The sequence below is a fragment of the Mytilus edulis genome, chromosome 12 (assembly GCF_963676685.1).
Source record: "Mytilus edulis chromosome 12, xbMytEdul2.2, whole genome shotgun sequence".
Taxonomy (NCBI): Eukaryota; Metazoa; Mollusca; class Bivalvia; order Mytilida; family Mytilidae; genus Mytilus; species Mytilus edulis.
In genome coordinates, this window is record NC_092355.1 from 11,591,566 (window position 1) to 11,613,423 (window position 21,858).

At 30.5% G+C, this 21,858-nt stretch overlaps 1 protein-coding gene across 3 annotated transcripts; it reads right to left on the bottom strand.

Moving 5' to 3' along the window:
* Positions 1-1,311: 1,311 nt before the first annotated feature.
* On the bottom strand, positions 1,312-17,366 carry LOC139497127 (thrombospondin-1-like). 3 transcript variants are annotated; one of them, XM_071285213.1, is made up of 12 exons: positions 17,219-17,366; positions 13,475-13,551; positions 12,869-12,992; positions 10,674-10,849; positions 10,198-10,368; positions 8,835-9,008; positions 7,957-8,130; positions 5,699-5,824; positions 5,495-5,525; positions 4,957-5,025; positions 4,364-4,432; positions 1,312-3,943 (listed from the first exon to the last, which is right to left on the bottom strand). In XM_071285213.1, the coding sequence occupies exons 2-12, from the start codon at positions 13,545-13,547 to the stop codon at positions 3,775-3,777; spliced, it is 1,356 nt and encodes a 451-aa protein (XP_071141314.1). In that variant the 5' UTR covers positions 13,548-13,551; positions 17,219-17,366; the 3' UTR covers positions 1,312-3,774. The 3 variants fall into 3 exon arrangements, with proteins under 3 accessions (XP_071141314.1, XP_071141316.1, XP_071141315.1); XM_071285215.1 differs by lacking the exon at positions 8,835-9,008 and having other exon boundaries at positions 3,657-3,943; positions 17,219-17,339; XM_071285214.1 differs by lacking the exon at positions 4,364-4,432 and having other exon boundaries at positions 3,657-3,943; positions 17,219-17,339.
* Between the last annotated feature and the right edge of the window lie 4,492 nt (positions 17,367-21,858).

Consider the following 21,858-nt stretch of genomic DNA (forward strand, 5'->3'; position numbering starts at 1 on the left):
AAACCCGTATTGCTATCAACAACAAATATGTTTTGATCTAGCCGTGATTAGCAAAACACTTAATCATTGTTCAAGAGTTAGTGCTGTCGCAAATGTTCATGAGCGAAAATATTGACAGAAGTGTTATTCCAGACAAGCTATCGTTGATACTTTTTTTCCACATATCCTACCTCTATCCGAAACAGTCATAACATAGTATACCTTGGTCTGGTCTACGAAGAACGAACTTTTGACTAAAAATCATTAAAGTTAACACGATAAACAGTCAACGAGTCTGCTCCAAATTAACTTTTGCATTGTCTAGGACTGCATCAACTGTATGCGTAATTTTGTTTGTGATTGTGAAGACCTTTGGTTATCTTTTCGATGATGTTTCAGAATGTGTCATGGCGTTGTCAGTTTGATTTAGCCTTCCTCATGTTCATAACTGATCATTCATGATGATAAATATTTTCGTAACATCAGTTAATTTCTCGACTGTTGTTTCTAGATATAAAGCATCATATACAACATGATACTTTTTTCCTATTAATATGAACGACTTGTAACAGGTTCGTTCGACTGACACTGGTTATGTTCTTCTCGTACATTTTATTATAGTTTTAAACTTAAACCATATCGTGAGGAATTGTGCTTGTTTTTTATGCTGAAGTCATCAGTCTTTCAGTTATTAAGTAGATCAGTTCAAGTCTGGAGATGGCATGTCCGTAACTGTTAGTAGTTCATGTATCTGTTCCATTGTCATTTTGCTTAGTTTTTTTCTGTTACCTATTTTGACATCAAAATCATACTTCATTATCAATTGAGTTTGACTGTACGAGTTGATAAGTGTTTATTTATTTTACAATGGCTATAAATTTATGAAGAGGATTCAGATTTCACAAAAGAATAGATGTTTATCACCGCTGTATTTTTGCATCTGTCGCAAGTCGGGAGCCGCTGACCTTTGTTAGTTTGTTTAATTTTTTTTTACATCATTATGATACGTAGTTTAGGTTGACATCTATATCCCCTGAACTAGTAATTTTTTTAAGGGCCAGCTAAAGCTAGCCTCAGCATGCATAATGTTTTCACAGTGTTGAAGACCTGGCCTTGAAGTCATAAATCTTTCGAGTCATTTGTTTGTACTACTCAATATGTTTGATTTCATGTTTCGAGCATGATTTTTGTGCTCCAAGCACTGAGCAAAGTTTATGGCTTCAATCCCTGATTATTGATTTGGGCTATTGTTTGCTCTTTGGTCATATTGTTGTCTCTCTGACACATTCCCTGTTTCTATTCTCATTATTTTATGAATTGTAAGATGTACACTAAAATGAACGTAGTTTATTCAAGCTTTCAATCATTGACTATGTACATGTACGTACCATATTTAACAACATATAAATATTAAAAAAAACATATATCTACATTGAATAAATGTCACATTAATCATGTCATAAAATGCTTCGACAAAAAAAATCATAGAGGACCAATTATAAATACATGGTTATCTAACAAAAATCATGTTCATCTCAACATTTTTTTAAAAGTTATACTCCAAGGACATTATTTCTTGTTATCAAATAATACATGTATAATTATTTTGCCTGCTGGAATTCCAAAATTGTTCACTTTCTTTTTCATACAATTAATGTATGGGTTTTTTTTCTTTACGGAACAATTAAAATTACCAAACAATGTGAACCTAATTTTGACAGAATTTAAATAATTGCAATCAAAACCGTAAGATGTTTTGAAAATTAACTGAAAAACAGAATGTGTTTACTTAATGTTCTGTCTTTTCAAAACTGTCTAGATGGAATGACTATTTTAGTAAAAAATGATAAGTTGGTGAAAATATACAGCTAATACACAACAGACTTAAGTATTTATTTGAGATATTTGAAGAATATCAAATATTATATTTTGCACATTTGGAATTGCTTTTTATGAAATAATTTTTATCAGTAACTGTCAAACCAAATCACTGAAATACCGAGGGATAGTATACCAAGGACTTATGCTTCTCTGTCTATTTTAAATCGGAGAATATAAAAGCAGGAAGAAGATTCCTAATCAGACAGCCCTCCACCAAAGACCAAATCACATAGAAGTCAATATCTATAGTTCTTTGTTTTGCCTTTAACAATTATCAAACCCAATACCAAATAGTACGCTATAAAAATCTGTAAAACCATTCAAACCAGCAAACTTACAACCAATTGTATGTACAAAACAATAAGCGAGAACCAAAATATGATATGCAACAACTCGTGACATCCACTAAAATACTGACTCCTCACTTTGGAGACGCACGTATGGAATTCAAAGGGATTAACACGTTTGCTGGTACCAAAACGTCCCTTAACATTGAATACTGGTGTAACATATCAGTGCAAAACACTTCTACATGTACATTAAATAATAATATAGGTACAACATAAAGTCAAACTGCTCTCTTGCTTTTCCTACAACAACACATAGTTGTTTTGAAAAATATATGATTTAAAACATTAATAAAAATTGTATGTGCAAGAAATCTTTAGATATATCATGCATCTTATTTGTAACACAATACACGTTTTCACGTACACCAAATACACTTCGTTTGCGCATGCAACAAAACATTAGGAAGACAAATACTGCAATAGCAATATACTACATGTATTCTTGGTGAACACGTCTTGGTGTTTTGAAATACGCTAAAAAAAATCATATTCTTTCAAATTGATAACGTATCATGCATATCTACAATTCACACTATTTATGTCTATTCTATACCAATTTACAAATAATGTATAAAATTTTTCTATTTTATATAGACATGCATTTTCAGCGATTTACAATATAAACACAAGGCAATAAACATAGCTTATACCTGATGTTCAGAGTGAGATCAACAAAACAAAAATAAAGGCATGACCATTATATACAGTTTCTGCATACATGCCGTAAGCAACGGTGGTAATACATTGTATCAACAAAACCAATAAAAACATGTAACAAATATTCAACTCAAGCATTGCAATATTCTACATTGTGATACCTAATAATTGTGATATTGTTTACTATGGACAGTAAAGTTAAATGATAATTTTTAAAAAGTGCAAAAAGTTCTGCAAGAGATATTAAAATTTCTTTATACATGTAGTTCTATATATATATAATATGCAGATGTATATGTATATCATTAACAGTATTCAATTAGGATGTATAACCTTCTGATAACCCTCCTTGATTTTTACACCATAAATTAAAAAGGCAAGGTGTCATCCAGTTTATACGTTTCACAAAACAGCTTCTTAGGGGAGAAATTTGATATGCATAGATATTGTTTTTGCTGATATACCGGTCCTTAGATATCAACGTTATGCTTCATCTCGTATAGTCATAACTAGAGAACTTTACCCGTAATAATACACATGGATACCAGCCAAATTGAAATTTAAAACTCAGAAGAGAGGGAGGGGCAGTCAGATTTTTCAACTTCATTTAAACTCTCAGATGTTCGAGTTATATAAATGTTGAAAATATTCTGCAAATCCATATATGTTGACCTTTGAAAAAAAAGTAGTGATATAAACTTTCAATTCAAGGATAGATACTTTTACCAATCTTCATAGTTAAAGTAGCAACGATTAAGTTGTAAAAGGATTATTTTTTGGGAAGTCGCATTGTTTATATTTCTATATTTACAAAACATTGACCTCTAACCGATTTCAAACTGTACACGTCATTGTCTCAATCGAACAGACTCCTTACGGTTAATGATAATGATAAACATTTTTTATCTTAAAAGTTTTCATAACAGTTTTCTTCATAATTTTCATAAATATCACATGGATCAACATCCTCTCCTGTTTTAGCAACATCCTTGGAATTGTAGTCCTGAATGTAGGCAGAATTGTTGAATGCCTGTGTTGGCTGGTCATCTGATTCTTGGTATATGTACAACTCTTCCCTATAAAAAGAAAACAAAATAAAAGATATAAAGAATGTGACATACATTTTAATATCTTCAGATGTTCAGGTAGCATTGTGTGATTAAGAAAAAATAACAAAAGAAACACAACATGATAATTATTCGAATTTATTCATTCAATTGTATACTCTTAACCAATTGGTTTCCCCTTTTACAGTTTAAAAGGGAGAGTGAAGGACTTCCCCAGTGCACAAATGACCCCTGTTGAATGGCACTAACAACTAATATATTTTTTTTAATTATACGAAAACCTTTTTTCAAAAAATCTAGTAAATCATAACTGTGACGAATAATACTATTTCTATAATTTTAAGGATCAACTTGATGGCACTGCTTAATTTACAACGATCACATTGTGAATACGCCTTAGAACAAAATAATGAATACAAAATGCCTTACGTTTCTCCTTTAAAGGCGGTATTTGCTTTTATTGGCTGGTCTGATTCTTGATATATGTACAACTCTTCCCTAAAAAACGTTCTATTGATTCAAATTGTGTATAAAAAAAAAATATGCGTGCAGACAAATTTATGAATGATAGATGATATCGAGTATGGATAAAATATAGCTTTATAACAATCTACGAACATACAAAAAAACATGTCAAAACGGAAGAAATAATGTATGCCATTACATAGATATTAAAACGTTCTATTCGCAATTTTTCTCCAAAATGTGTTTACATTTGCTTAGCTAAGCATATTTTGGTAAGGGTCAACTTCCTACACCATGCCATCAAGTGCCATATTGCACACACTCAGAACATTTGATATTATGTTTACTATTTAAAAAAAATATGTATTGTAAAATGTTGTAAATTATATGTTGTGTAAAGTAATATTATGTACCTATAACATTACTCAATATCTTACTGACAATACTTTCATTTAACTAAGAGCAAACATATCGTGATTTAGCTTCTTAACTTTACAGGTATAAGATATATGTTGAGGAGGGAAATACAAAATATATGTGAGGTAACTTCAACTTACGGATCTTCTTTAAAAGTTGTATTTACTTGTGCTGGCTGGTCTGATGCTTGATATATGTACAACTCTTCCCTTCGATAGAAAATTTAATGATAGAATCAAAGAGTGAATCAAAAAGTAGTGTATACATATGTATCAAAGAACGAATTGAAATTAGTGACAACTGAATTTAAACGTTATAGGTTATTCATTGAATCATATCAGATGGTTTCAGTGTAGACAAAACCTAACACACAATCATAAATTGTTTTATATTGTCATATGGAAAGTTTAATATACTTCTGTTCTTACGACTGCAACATACACATTCCACTCAGATTATTATTACCGTGTTGAATATTAGAAAACTATTCTTTATGAAATCTTTCGATCATAATTCTGCACACAAAATGTCTACATAAAACATCATATAACAGTCAAGAATAATTTACTAAAACTACATTATTAATCATTTGTAATCACACATCGCAATTTTGCTGGAAACTTTTACAGGAATTGTTAGGGAAAAACAATTAAAATTTGTAAGATTAATCTAACTTACGTTTCTTCTGTTAGTCGAGATTCTGCCACTTCTACAAATGCATATACAATTCGTAAATATTACATGATATTAATAATATTCTTCGTTAAACGCCTTCTTTGTATTTATTACACTTTTCTTATCAAGCTTGTATAACAATAACTAGAAAAACTTATTGAATGTACACTAAGTTTAATAAAACGATATATACAGGTATAACAGTACCTTTCTTCTGTTTTCTTGTGCATCCTGCCACATGTATACTAAGCAACACGAAGGCAACTGTAATCAGAATGCATCCCACCGCTACTCCCCCAACTAGTAACGCTAACATCATTTTGGTCTCTATACCTTATGGAAACAAATATTTAAAAGGATTAGATTTAGAGCTTTAGAATTGTAAAAATGGAGAATTTTAAACAACTTACCATAGTTTCATTTAAACATACACATTGATTTTTATAACGAAAGAATAATTGTCCGAACTGATGTTTAATAAATAGTTTATAATATATTACAACTCACAAACAAGGAAGGGTCGTTATAATACCGTATATCACGAATACAAATTTACGTTTCAACTTTATATAGATATACGGCATTATGTAACACAAACGGTAAATAACTTACATACATGCACATAAGCTCATAAGCCCAGACAGACCTTTTTCGCACTTAAGCATAAAGCAGTTCAGTTATTCAAGTGGACACATATATTTATGTTTTAATTATTAGAATAAGGATGCATTTGATAACTATATAATGAAAACGTATTATGAAACTTGTGTTACCAATTTCCTTAGGTTTTTAATATCAAAATGAAGATGTGGTATGATTGCTTAGAGACAACTGTCCACAAGAGACCAAAATGACACAGACATTAACAACTAGAGGTCAGCCTACGGCCTTCAACAATGAGCAAATCCCATACCGAATAGTCAGCTATAAAAGGCCCAAATAAGACAATGTAAAACAATTCAAACGAGAAAACTAACGGCCTCATTTACATAAAAAATGAACGAAAAACAAAAATTTGACACATAAACAAACGACAACAACTGAATTACAGGCTCCTAACTTGGAACAGGCACATACATAAATAATGTGGCGGGATTAAACATGCTAGCTGGATCCCAACCCTCCGCCTTACCTGGGACAGTGGTATAACAGTACAACATAAGAACGAACTATAGAAATCACTTGAAAAAGGCTTAAAAAATCAGATGGACAAAACCACAAGTGGACGTAGTCGGGTAATTATACATCCCGACACACAAAAAAAATGAACAGATCTGAGAGTACTCGCAGTTATCTGACAGCTAGTTAAAAGCCACTAACAACTAATAAAAAAATCATGCATCTAAGACTTAACATTTACTTTTGTATCAAACATTCATGTCAAAATATCGAAAGGGAAATTCAAACAGTATATTAACTAATGGTTAGAAACAGCTACCAAAAAATTCATAAATATGGACTAAAAGTTAAAAAAAAATAATTATTCGTACCACTAGAATGTTCATATTGCCCTTTTTTTTTTGGAAATATTGTTTTTTCGAAGGCAAATAATTTATGCATATTTCAATTTATGTCACATTGAACTTGGCGTACACCCAAATTTAAGTTTATGGCAAATATTAGACAGTGAATTACTGTTTGAGCTTTATATTTTGCCAATAGACTAAACACTTTGCGAATTAATTTTATTTACTAAGAGTATTTTTGTGAGTTTAATTTTTGATACCACTTTTATTAACTGTAAACATATTTATTTCAATATATACAAATCTTTCAACGAATTCGGAAACAATTACATTCATTCATAAACTTAACATAAAACAGCAAACTAAATAGAGACAAAGAACTGACTAACTATTAAGTTCAACAAAGCAGTAAAAAACACGCCGTAAACTATAAATTAAAAAAAATAAGAACATTTACTGTATAACTTTTATTTAATGTTGAAATATTTTGAAAACTATGCTAAAAGTAGGAAAACCCGTATCGAATCTTATTATAGAAAATGACGATAAAACTATCACAATATTTTTATGTAACTGTACTGAAAAAAAATTAAATTACCAAATCTGTTAAGATTGTGTCAGCATTAAACATCTACTAAGGAATGTAGTTGTTTGACTAATAAAATACAAACATATATAACTATATGTTTATAAGGCGAACAATTTATTTCCCCGCATTCTTCAATCATATGTTATTCCATCTAAATCGTTCATGTGTGCAGTGTTATTTACCAGAAATTATGCAGTTACGTATATTTGAAATGTCGTCAGTATCAGTCAAACGTCATAATGAGTATGGTGAAACAGAGAGTAGAATCAATATATCAAATGAACTGATGAATGACAAATCAGATTTTTAATTGAATTATACCAAAAAATACAATGATGACATTTATATTAACCTAAATAATCCAATATTTATTTTTGACATGAATTTGAAATTGCATCCATTAAATTCACCTGAACAAGAGTCTGTGTTGCAAAGATTTGCTTCAATTGATGTACCATTGCAATACAATCCACCATTTATCGGAGGAGGACTGTCACAAGTACGTGCTCTCTCCATAAGGCCACCGTTACAAAGTTTAGTGCAATCAGTCCACTTTGCCCATTTCGACCAACCGCCATCAATTACTACAAATAAATTTCAAAGAATTATTTAATGAATAATTAAGATCTGTAAAACAATGGAATGAGTTTTGAATGCAGTTTTAGAAGAGTAAACCGTTACGAATGATCTTACAAACGTTTGACATCAGTAAAACTGCATTTACGTATTGGAAGTATCTCAATAACATTTAATGCATTTGAAGTAAGCAATTGAAAGCGATTGAAAGCGAAAATGTAATTACCTACCACTAATAAGGAAACTAAACTTGGCGATTTGTGTTCTTAGATATTGCAATCAATGTTATAAATGAAGTTATTGAAATCGGTTACGGGTCCGTTTTTTGTTGACAAAATTTGAAATCATTGTTGATACATATTTTTTCTCCAAAAATATTGATAAATTTTCGATTAGTTTTCAACTTATAAAAAACATCATTGTAAAAAGTTCAATAACATAAATAACGAAATCCGAGGAAAACTCGAACGGGAAAGTCCCTAATCAAATATTGAAAGTTCAAATGCGAAAAAAACACTACACGCAATACTCCAGCCATCATCAAATAATATGTGGAAGCCTTTGTTTGTCGTAGCTTTTCTCTATTTCAAACAGCAAAGGACGATAAAAAAAGTACAAAAGTGTTGCTTCTAAAAATATAATTATTTATGTATCTTTAGCCACATCTGTGTTCACTTTACTACATTAAATTGTCAGTCATAAAGTGGTATACCCTTTGGACATTCTTCATTAAAGCACTGTTTCGTTTCAGAGTCATTTGAACTGCATTTTAAGCCACCAAATGCTGGAGTAGGATTATTACAGCTACGCACTCTCAACTGCATACCTTCACCACATGAAACATTGCATGAATTCCATAGTGACCATGTAGTCCAGCCACCATTCACTGATTGTTTAAATAACAAATAACAAAATAATTTATTCTTTTTGGATTATGTGCTGAATTCTTATTGGACCATGATAAGTAAACTAACGAGTTATCATCAAAATAATTTTACCAATAGTTAGATAACCTGTATGTACAATTACGTTTAACAATGTTGTGTACAAATATCATTCATCGATAAAACAAAATGCATTATTCACTGTCCAGTTAATGAAAGTTCTGATGAAAGACTGTCAGAAAATGAACGTTTGCATTACGTGAAACATTATATTTAAACAAGTTTGAATTAGATTTGTTGTTGAATGTTTTATTATTATAGTATATGTTTTAGTATACACAAGCATGCCTGTAGTCAAGATGAATATCCATACTTGTCAACCAATAAAGATTTTGCTTCTAAGAGTGCAGTCCGAAGTGAGAGAAATGTGAACGGTTGTCCCGCTTGAACAGGAATAAACAAAAAATTGAATAGTAAGAGCATTTTAAATAATTGAAAATGCATGTTGTAAAAGCTCTTGCATATGTCTTATTGTAGAAACAAATTGTCAAAACACTTACGTTAGAGATATACATTTAAGATTTAAAACGCTTGTGCAACAAATGAATACACTTTCAATAGAAAGTATGTGGCCCTGAAAAGTACCGTTTCTGAAATCTACGACACGAGCAGTAGTGTTTTCTTCATCAATCCGGCTAGTGAAAGTATAGTATGTCTGCTTACATTTTAGTCATGTTCACATACATCGTTGGCCACACTTTGATGGGACATAATATGCATGAATATGGAGAGGTTCAAAGTGTTAATTATCGTCAAAAAGGGTAATGCATCGCATATCATAAATAATTAGGTTTATTGGTATTCCTATTAACAACATGATAATTAATTTATTTATTAAAATTAGTGCGTATTGATCCTGTAAGAGTCTTCCAAAACTCGTGTTTATCCTTTGTTAGCTTTCAATGTGTATCTTTATTTGTCGGTTGATAGGTGTCACATTTTTTCTTTATAATAGTCCAGTATGACAAATGTATGTTCTCGCACAGTCGTATTGTGTTTCGATCAACAGTATAGACTCTCACCTACACACTTAGCCAACACAACTAACCTCGATTTATGAAACCCCAACACGAGTCTATTACTACTGCATGATGAAATACAATTTTAAGGTACGAATTAATGTGTATTTACCTGGACAAGAAATTGTATTGCATTTTCTTGTTTGAGATGAAAGTCCATTACAGTATACCCCTCCATATTGCGTTGAAGGATTGTTGCATTGACGTGTCCTAGTCTGAAGCCCAACACCACAGTTGCTGCTACATGTCGTCCATTGTGCCCATGACGACCAACCACCATTCACTTAAAATACACGAATACATTGATGAATTGCACAAATAGTTGTGTATCAATAAAAACTTGCTTAAAGAATGCTGTAAATGTCAGCTAAATATGTAAGTGTAGAGGGCTTTATATGATATTATGATGATGAAAAAAAAAACGGTTTAACAATACAATACGTTTAACAGTCAAAAGTACTACGTGTTATCCGTAATTTTAGATTACATTTTTAAGTTTTGAAATAACTAAATGACGCATACATTAGGCAATCAGTTCAAAACTGTTTAAATAACAGTGAAGCCCTGATAAATTTTGTGATGTATTACCTGGACTAAGATTATTGCACAAAACTCCCACATCTTCACTGTGAGTACAATCATGATCCTTCCAGCTTTTACTTGAACAATATGTCAATCTACTTTCACTTCCTGTGCATTCTATGTCGTCAAGCATAATGGTTCCTGTGCCATCGTCTACTGCATTTCCCAATGAAACACCATTGCTTATAAAAAGTACATGTATTTTTATTAAGATCGAACAAGAACAAAAAAGGCAATACATATCACTATGACTATCCACCCCTAGTCAATCATAGAATACCATATTACATCTGACCATTTGTGAAAAAAGAGTTTGATGCAGATGAATGTTTTAAACGCTTACAGTTACTGCATTTTTGTACTGTGAAAATACTTAAATTCGTGGAATGAATTTGTCGTTGTTTTTATACCCCACCTACGATAGTAGAGGGGCATTATGTTTTCTGGTCTGTGCGTCCGTCGGTCGTTCGTCGTTCCGTCCGTCTGTCCCGATTCATGTTAAAGTTTTTGGTCATGGTAGTTTTTGATGAACTTGAAGTCCGATCGACTCCAAACTTAGTACACATGTTCCCTATGATATGATCTTTCTAATTTTAATGCCAAGTTAGAGTTTTTACCACAATTGATCCACTGAACATAGAAAATGATAGTGCGAGTGGAGCATTCGTGTACTGAGGACACATTCTTGTTTTGGTATATTACTGTATAAATGAATTTAAGTGTCCAACGAAACATTACAACTGTTCTCCAATTCCAGACATGGAATGATCACCATGTAGGATTGACTACATATATACGGTTATTTTACGCCAACACTATGAACCTATGAACTAAGTTTACATTTATGTTGTACATCTTGGGAACAGATTGTACCCATTTGATTTTTTCAAAATCTAAAATTTAAGACTTTTTAATTCTCAAGAGAAAAAAGTTGTCATCGATGCAATTCAGATATATGGTTTTGATATACGACAAAGAATTTGTTTCATATTTTTCATTAATCTCATAAAATCAAAAAAAGTAATGATTTGGTTTTGGACTTTTTTTTTTTTTTTTATTTTATAATGAATAACTAGATTATTCATTTGAACATGTTTATGACCCATACACGTCTTTAATAATCATTAATCAATCGTTTGATCATTTGATTACGATTCATAACTTATAATACCCATATGGAACATCTTGAATGAATTTCCAATCGATCTAGACAAATTGTGAGCAAAAAAGAATCAGGTAATGTCTAAAATCCATTATTTTATAAAAACTGTAATGAATTGTGTTAGTAATAAAAGACGAACAAATGAGGGAAAATGAACACCTTGATTAACAATATCCTACAAATCAATTTAAAACATATTTAAGGATAAGAATTTAAACAAAATTTGCAATTTATATAGGTCATACGACGACTGCTGCATGTAAAACAAGATTTCATTACTCTTTCCGATCATCTTTGCTTATTCATAGGATAAGTTTTCCAAAGATATTTCTTATAAGCATGATATTTCATTCATATTGAAGACGATAATTAAGGAAAGAAGTTCCAATATTTTACCAATTATCACTGAAAATATTTTAAGAATAGTTTTTGTATATGTATTTTTAAAAACGTAGAGAGAGGATCAATATAGTTACTAATGCTTTAGAACATTTACAAGAAGGGGTTAACATGCAATCATTACTTATGATAGAAACCTTTTTCGTTCCTAATTTTGATTATAATTATTTCTATATACAGCCATATCTCAAATTTATTCGTTCATAGCGTGTTAATTTACGTTTTTTGTGATGTTATGCTATTGTTTCAAAAAAAGAGATAAGGTTTGGTAACATTAAAACGTTTAATCCCGATGCAAATGATTGAAACTGTCCTAAGTCAGGAATCTAATGTACAGTAGTTATCGTTTGTTTATGTAATTTATGCGTGTTTCTCGTTTTTTTTTATATAGATTAGGCCGTTGGTTTTCCCGTTTGAATGGTTTTACACTTGTAATTTTGGGGCCCTTTATATTATCGTTGTAAAATAGCAAAAAAAGGCAATAAACGTAAGTGCTTTGAAAGACAAAAAAATGGTATGTTGCAATCAACAGTGGAATATATCAACACCAGTAACAACTGGGATTTATTGAATATAAGAATAGGCGCTGATAAGCTTTTGTAATTAATAAGAAAAATATAGTTATAAAGTATATGTAAACCTGTAACCAAGCTGTCTACAGACTACTTTAGCATCGCTGTTATCAAATTCATCATCACAAACTGTGCCCCATTCACCATAGTAGTAAATTTCAAGCCTTTTGGAGTTGGTCAGCCTTACATCTCCTGAAAAAAGAAAGAATAAGTCGTAAAGAAATCAATGAATACATCTGTTTCGATGTACGTTAGGACTTTGCCACTGATAAATCGTATAACGCTTATTACAAGATATGTATAGTACTATGCAATGCATTATATATTAATATATGACTGCAAGTTATTTCACACTAAAAACGTCCAACTCAGTGTAAATCTGTTAAACAATACTTATCAGCAAATTCATAATGTTGACCAGGTACTTGCCAATTGTTCCTTATCATCAAAATAACAACATTGTATGGTGGCTATTGGTGTTTCTTTCTAACCAAACAAATGCAATGTAACTAACATCCACTGGATACGAAAGTTTGAAGTTAGAAACGCGATAGGCGTGGAATAAACAATGTATAATTTACAACCAGTCGCCCCAAAAAAACTCACAACACTGTAGCAGTTAGATACATTGTATGTAGTTATAAATAATGTAGAACAAAAATTATAAAACGTACCTGTACGCGGTGCTTGAATAAGATCTGCAGCTAAAACGAGGCTCAAAATTACCTGTTCAATATATAAAACCATTGTCCTGCGGAAACAAAAAATAAAATAAGTATCATATCCACAAGTATATTTGTACTGATGTTTTAGTTAAAAAATGGTACATGTATGTAATCATTTTTATAATTTAGTAATATAAGCCAATAACTACGACCATTTTCATACTTAGTCTAAGATACATTCTTTCGTTGACTTAAATCTACAAGGTGTTTAAGTTAACTTATATTTTGTTAATAGAGTAGTATTTCCTGGTAATGAAAAGCATATTTAGAGATATCGGTCAATTTGTGGTTAAGTCAGTCACAAGATATTGTTAAAATGTGTTTATACTTAATTCATTGAATTAAACATCTTTAGTATATTTGTACTGCATACATTGTTAGTTGAAATATATTTGAGTTGGTAAATATGTTTTAACTTTGTAATAAAGCTTATGAAGATAATGATATTCATTATTTTTGAAGCGTTAAACAATAGTTAGAGGTTTTTGATAAAACACACGCTTTTGATAATCCTTTTAATTTTGAAGACAGTCATTACTTTTCTACTCCCTACACTTCACTTCCGCACACTCTTATCATATTTAGTTACATTGGAATTCGTCGCTTATCAAAAAACTAAAACACCCGAATCTAAGAACGCACGAAGATTAAACTTTTGCACAATACATAACATTGATACCAACGAAAATAAGTACCTTTACAGTTACAAAAAAAGTTACAAATTTATTACCTAGAAAACTCATCGTTAATTGAAATTTCAGTCCATTCGTGATAACGCAATTTCTTTTTTTGTGTTTTAAATAATGTATTGAGTTTAATTGCAAACAGAAGCAAGTTACAGATGTATCTTTGATGGTGACCAAAATGAGCACTTACACAGGGTATCTAATCTAAAATTGTTTGCTGAATAAACCACTATGGAGAAGCATATATGGCACTAACATATCGCTGTATAAAACAAACCGAAAGCGTTATCCGTAGACTTGACCAGGTTCAGTATTGCACTGGTTTTGTATTAATGATATGGTTCCACTTACTAAAACGTATGGTATATAGCTATCTAAACACACCCTTAGAATCAGAGGATTAAAATAGCAAAGAAAAGACGCCAAACAAATAAAGATCACTTAAGTTCGTTGAGTAGATCATTACATTAAAAAACAACGATATAAGATTTGAATATATATATATACAAATAGAGGTGGATGATCCCAATTAAAACAAATTGTCAATTATATACATACATATTACTAACTTGAAGACGGTCGTCGTTGCCTATTTATATATTCCTCTTTTTTTTCGTATATGTGTCAACAGAAACACAATCTGCATGTGTGGTTGAACAATAAAGATCTCCCTTTTGAATATTGTACAGTTAAATACAAACTGATATTCAATTCGATGTTCTAAAAATCAGTACAGGAAGAGCACTTCGATATATATCAAACGATTAAATAGCATGTCGTGCAAACGTTAACAAGTATAACACAAAACAAAATTAGATATATTTCCCGAAGAATTCAAAATGTCTTATCCAATGGAATTATTAAAAAGACATTTCAATATAAATGGTCGACTTCAGAGAGTAGATGTTCAACATCAACTGGATAAATCATGGTTAATACACAGAAGAGGAAGGCAAAGTCCAGTTCTTTTCCTAGAACACTCGTGTTTCTAATTTTAGAGCTCGGTAATTTTGTATAAATGTATTGATTTTTTAACGTTATTTTAAATTATTATTTGATTGAATACTGATATACAAATGTATCTAGAATTAATCATGACTAGTTTGTAGTTACTGCATTAGTATGATCTATTTTTAAAAGTGTTTGCCTAGTTGTTAAGCGTAAAGTGAAAGACTTATGACTAAACAAAATGTGTGTCAGGATGAACATGATGAACTTCATCCAATTCAAATTAAATAAGAATAAACAATCTTTATAAGTGTTTCACTTGCACTCGTTTTGAGTGATTACTACTAAATGTACTTGAAGGTCCGAGTACATAGTTATTTGGTAGTGATTTTCTTTTAGACAATAAATGAAAATTTAAAAAAAAATTCAACCTGCACTTTCTCAATTATATTTATACAGTGTGGTGTACTACTTCTGGAACAAATTATATCAAAATTATTAAAAGAAAATCGGCTCTAACTCATAGTATGGACAATTTTATGTTAAGGGGGGTCTTGAAATCTTTTGAGAGCTTCCGAAGTGCTATTTTTTTTTTACCTATTTCAGCTGGACCAAATAACTACTTTACTTCAAAATTCATGACTCAAATTTTTTACAGTGTCATTTAACAAATATATTGCATGAATTTGCTTTTTGGAAAAGGTGATATACAAATCATACACCTATGGTCCTTTATTTCTTGACCAATTAGGTAATTTTCCGGTAAAAGTGGTACACTATACCGTCATATAACGTCGTTCCAATACATGACTTTTGTATAATTTGTCGAAGGTAGATCATTAACATTTACCAAACTCGAAGCTAAAAAACCCCAATGTACATGAATTTCCTTTTCTACTTTACCTCCAGAGCAAATTGCTGATAAATTACATGCACAGAGAAGGATATGCTCATTCTCCCGAGGCACACCATATCATTCCTAAGTCTGTGTAATTGTATATAATATTTCATTAGCGCGACCATAGTTTATGTTACCATTATTGCATGTTAATTTCCAAAATCGTTATGGATGTTTCACTAATCGTTTCCATAATAGTGATCAAAGGTACCAGAAATTTTATTAAGTACGCCAGACGCGCGTTTCGTCTACATAAGACTCGTCAGTGACGCTCAAAATAGTTATATAAGCCGAACAAGCAAAAAGTTGAAAAGCATTTAGGAACCAAAATTCCAAAAATATATGCCAAATTCAGCTAAGGTAATCCTTTGTTTGTAGTCTTATGTCTACTAACTACTGACTACTAATACATATAAGTCTATACTGCTATACGTATCTCCATTTCACATCACTAAATACTGTTAACAGTGTATTGTTAAAACCAGTGTATATATTTGCTATATTCCACAGTATTATATGTATGTATGTTAGAATTAGCATTTTTTTCATTTAAAAAGGAATGTGTTAATCATTATTTTTCCCACATAACATATATGTCCTACATAAAATCACCATTAACCATACCTATTTAAAATACCTGTTACAAACTACATAGTTTTAAGGTAGCTCTAATTAGATGCAGAGTTAATTTTAATGTTTAACACTGAACAAACTTTTTCTTAATTTCAAATGTTGTTAAAACCGGGAGGTGTCATTTTGTTCTGCGTTTTCAAAAAGTAATATTATAACATAAGGTTACGCATCAGATTATTGACTATCAGAAATAACTGCACTAAGTATATCTAAGTGTTTTTGTAACGGTAATATGTTGGACTATTTAACTTTCAACTTTCAACTTTCAACTTTTATTTGATCACTTAGACACAAGACATGCGTGTATCAAGAGGAATACAATATTTACACATATACAAACAGTACAAAACAAAACAATGAAAAACACAGAAAAAATACATTTTTAAACAAGCATTTTACAAAATGTTCTTAAGTTTACTAATAAAAAGTGTTAGATATTTTAACACCTTAACATTACTTAGTGACACTAAGCCTATCATTATCACTTATGGTAATACATGTTCAAGTATAAAAGCAAAAGTTACTTACTCCTTCGTTAATGAAACATCATTAGTGGTTCACTTCCTTGTCCAATATGTTAATTAATTTGTATTGAATATTAGGAACAAGATGTATAAGATTGTCATTAATTTTCATATTCCAAGTCTCCACTGTTTATAGGCACTTCAACATCTTTCAAGTGTCAATTTAGAAAAGGAAATGTAATGGTGAAAATTACTTTAGTGTATAAATGAAATTTTAAACAATCTTTATCCAACTCAATCTCTGTTTTATTGTTGTCAAATGCAAGATCAATAAGTTCATCGGAGTGAAATTAGCAGGTTCACTTTATGTTTTATATTTATAAAAAGAAGACACAACAAAATCGTGTTATGATGTACAATGAAATGACTCTCCGTTCAAGTCACAATTTATAGAAGTAAACTATTATAGGGAAAGGTACTGCCTGAAACATAGAGCCTTGGCTCTCAACGAACAACAAGCCGTAAAAAGGGCCCAAAAACTACTAGTGCAAACTATTCAAACAGGAATACCAACGGTCGAACCTATATAAAAAACGAGACACATAAAACACTTATAAACGACATCAACAGACGACAACCACTAGATATCAGGTTCCTGATTAAAGACAGATGTAGGCAAATACATCGGGTTTAAAGTTTTAATAGGCGCAAGCCTTCATCTACATTAAAACAATATAATAACGTCACAACATAGAGACTTACTTTACAATATCAATTGTTAATTATTAATATTCTTTTTTCAAATATTGTGCTACGGTGTTATGTAAGGGGCGTTTTCATATCAAATCTGTATAATACAAGTACAGTCGTATTGGTCCAAAAACATTATACAAGTTAAAATGTATACATAGTTATATGTTTTTGATGTTTTGTTTTTCACAAGAATTATATAGCTATATGGAGTTATTTTCTTTCAGAACGTCTTTTTCAGAATCAACCCGAACGATACTATGTTTCAATGATATATGCTCCAAAGCATACAATAATGACCTGTGTGAGGTCATTATTTTCCTTGATAAACATGCAATCTATGATTTACTTCAAAACTTCATTCGTCTAATAGTCTTTTGTTGCCGATTTGGAAATTTATTTTTTAAAGTTCAATCGATGATAGGTGTAAAGGAACCCGTCATTGTAGTCCCGCATTTTAATTTTAGAACCAAATTACGTTAAGTTTTGTTAATTTATCGCTACAATAAGAAACATTATCAAATATGTTAGATGAATTTTAATGTAGAATTTCATAAAATAAATTCAGATTTAACATATTCGTGTGTAAGATTTTGAAAATCTTATTGAGTTAAACTGAATAGGTTAATGATTTTTAATTGCTTGTTTAACGTCCAGTGGCAAATATTTCATTCATGTTCAGAACGATACACACTGAATAGGAAATCATACTGTGACATCCATGTGTTCATATTCGTCTTCGTGTCAGTTCTTAACTTTTTAAAATTTATGTATACCTTTCACTCTATCAAATGATCAACTAATAAGATAATCTTATATTCTATTGAATAAGATTAACGTAACTCACGAAAGGGTCGGGTGCGGAGGGTATATAATTATATCCTGATTATCTTTTAATAAAATGTATTGCTATTCAAAAGACAATCTTTCTGAAATTTTCATTCGATTGAAGTAAAATTGTTAAAAAAAATAACCACTTTTCCGCGATAGAAATAACATAACAAATAGAAAGAAAAAAAAAAACCCCTTTTCCATAAGCTAAGTGGTACAATAAATTACTTACGATGTGTCTTGTATTTGTCATACACCATTATCGGATAGTAACAATACATTTGTGTCTTACTTCATGCAGTTACAGTAATATTTGTATAGTGTATGGATAATAATTTTTAAAAGGTTTATATCTAAATAATTTAGTGAGTTTTATTTCACATTCTAAATGAGCCGCAGGGCGTATTAAAACCTGAACGCATTAATAAGGAATATCCCACTTTAGTTTTGTCGGTAAAATAGGATACTAAATTTTACAATCCTTATAAAATTAATATTTTTGACGGTATATAAGTCAGATAATGCATATTTTAAAATATGCATTATCTATAACGGACAAAGCATGTTTAACGTTTCAATGTGAAAAAATATTAATCAATCATCAATTTATCATACAAAAAGAAGGAGGAAGGTTTATATATATTCCTGTATAGTAGTAGTATATATATCTCACTGTCTACTTCCTTGTCAGCTAACTTTCATTTGAACTGAATTGTATATGAAAGAAGATAGTGATCATTTCCGTCGGGTTAAGTGAAATTACTGAGTACCATCATTTGCGTATTTATAGATTTTCAATTACTGTAAATTCACAAACAAATGCGAGGTTTTCCTGAAATCGCAATATTAATCAGCTAGGTACGAATCTCTAGACGTTGGTATTTTTTTTTTACACATATGACATTTAAAGAATAATAAGGTTATACCGAATACAATCAAGAAAGATTATCTACATTGTAACGTAAAATTATGATAATAATTGTGCTTAAATGTCTTTAGTTATGTGTCTCTTAAACAATTCTAACCTGTAAATTTATGCTGTGTTCAAACACGAACATTTGTTATATATAAATTTTTGCCTCGTATATGACTACAATAAATCACCTTATGCAAAAGCTTATTGACGAATTCGGTTAAAATTGTAATGTTTCACCCAAAAACGTTTCGTTTTCTCTATTGAAAACCTGAATACGTTAATTTGACCTGTTGATACATTTTTTAATGTTTTCTGGTTATTTGATGTTTACTTATTTAGCTTTATTTCTCGTCTCTCTATTTTTAATATATACCATCTTTTATCTTTAATAAGTGTTTGTTATGCTTATAATTTTTCACAACTATTACAACAAAGTTATTTATTTTGTAAAAAAAATATTTTCGTATTCCATTACTGTCTACCTTACACCAAAAAAAATATAATTTTATGGCATTTTATCTCAGAAAATGGTTATTATTTTACATGTCATCCCTTATTTTATTGATTTTGTATTTACATTGTGTCATTGGTCAAATATATTTGTTCAGTCTGTATTTATGCGTTTGTGTTACTATATCTTTCTATTGAGTTAAGTAATTTCAATTGATATTTTATAGTGTGTCTTTCTATTGAGTGATGTTTTCTGTAGCTATTGTTTAATATAAGGGTAAGGTTGGTACCATTAAAACGTTTAAACCCGCTGCATATTTTTACACCTGCCCTAAATCAGGAACTTGAAGTTCTTTATTTCACGATTAATTTTGATGAAAAATCAACATAATACAATATTTAAAAAACAAATAAACGGTTTATGGACAAAAGCACCTTTTAATTTTAAGGTTTTATCTGACACACCAAAGATTCAGGTTCAATTATAATATGACGGGCTTCTTTGGCTTTGTAAACAATAACGGGATAAAACTATCGAAATATCTATACTTAGCGCAGACTCCAAAATGCTATAATAATGGCTGTAAAATAAATCTCCCACTTAAAGCCACATGTATCGGTATCTATGTGGAAACGCTATGTCGATTTCGCTGTGTAAAAAATTTAATAATTTTAAAAAAAACCTACAGAACCTTTATTCTAATTCTTAGGCATGACAAAATACCTTAGAGATAGGATAAATATACAAAATTAGAATAAATAAAAATTCCGCGAAATTTCATTAATGTTTTGGCGCATTAATGTTATTTCAAAATATGACGTCATAAAGATAAAATAAAAAACCCATTGCGTTCACCTTCTTTACCATAATATTATATTGAAATAAAATCCTCAGGTAGGTGTAACTTGTTTCTATTGTATTGCATTATTTACACAGTTGTGCTGATTTCAGCAAGTCAACAGAGCGGTTACTTTTTTACAAAATGTCAACCGTGAATTTGACGGCATCTTACGAGAAAAAATGTAGATTACAAATAGAAAATGTTGGGTTACAGAATTCAAAGAATCAATCAATTTTTTTCTGGTGGTTATTTCAGAAATGATTCATGCAAGCTACAGATTTGTTATACATTCATCTATCAGTGGTTAGAATAGAACAGCCACACATACGGCATACCCACCCTCGCTTAAGTTTTTAATGACAATATGTGTCCTATTAGAATTGAAATGATTCAAGGAACCATATATTTGTTGTAAATTTACACATTGCCTGGGTCGTGATATTCGTTAAATTTAACTCTTGCTAATACTAAGAATAAAATTCGGATATATAAACCCTAGGCCATGTGTAAACGTACAACAATTTTATTATGTCTATGCCTTCCATGAATTATTTATAAAATGTATCATGGATATTTGAATGTGGCCATTGAAATCAAGCGTATTTTTACTTTGTGCATCTCATATACTTGTGATACACCTTTTGTGTTTTTTCATAGTAAATGCATTTTTTTTTATCGTTATGCACTTCACTATTGAGTAAGTTGAACCATATATACAAACATATGTTTTCCGGATTTGTTGTGCGTTTTGAAAATGTAACAGATAATTAGACTCTTGATCATATAACAGATCTTTCACGATCCACTCGAAATGCATAACAACCGTTACGTCTTCTTTCGTGATCATTTTCTCGTTTACCGAAAGACAGCCGAGTACCTATAGCACCAGTTTTGTTGATGTTATATTCAATTATG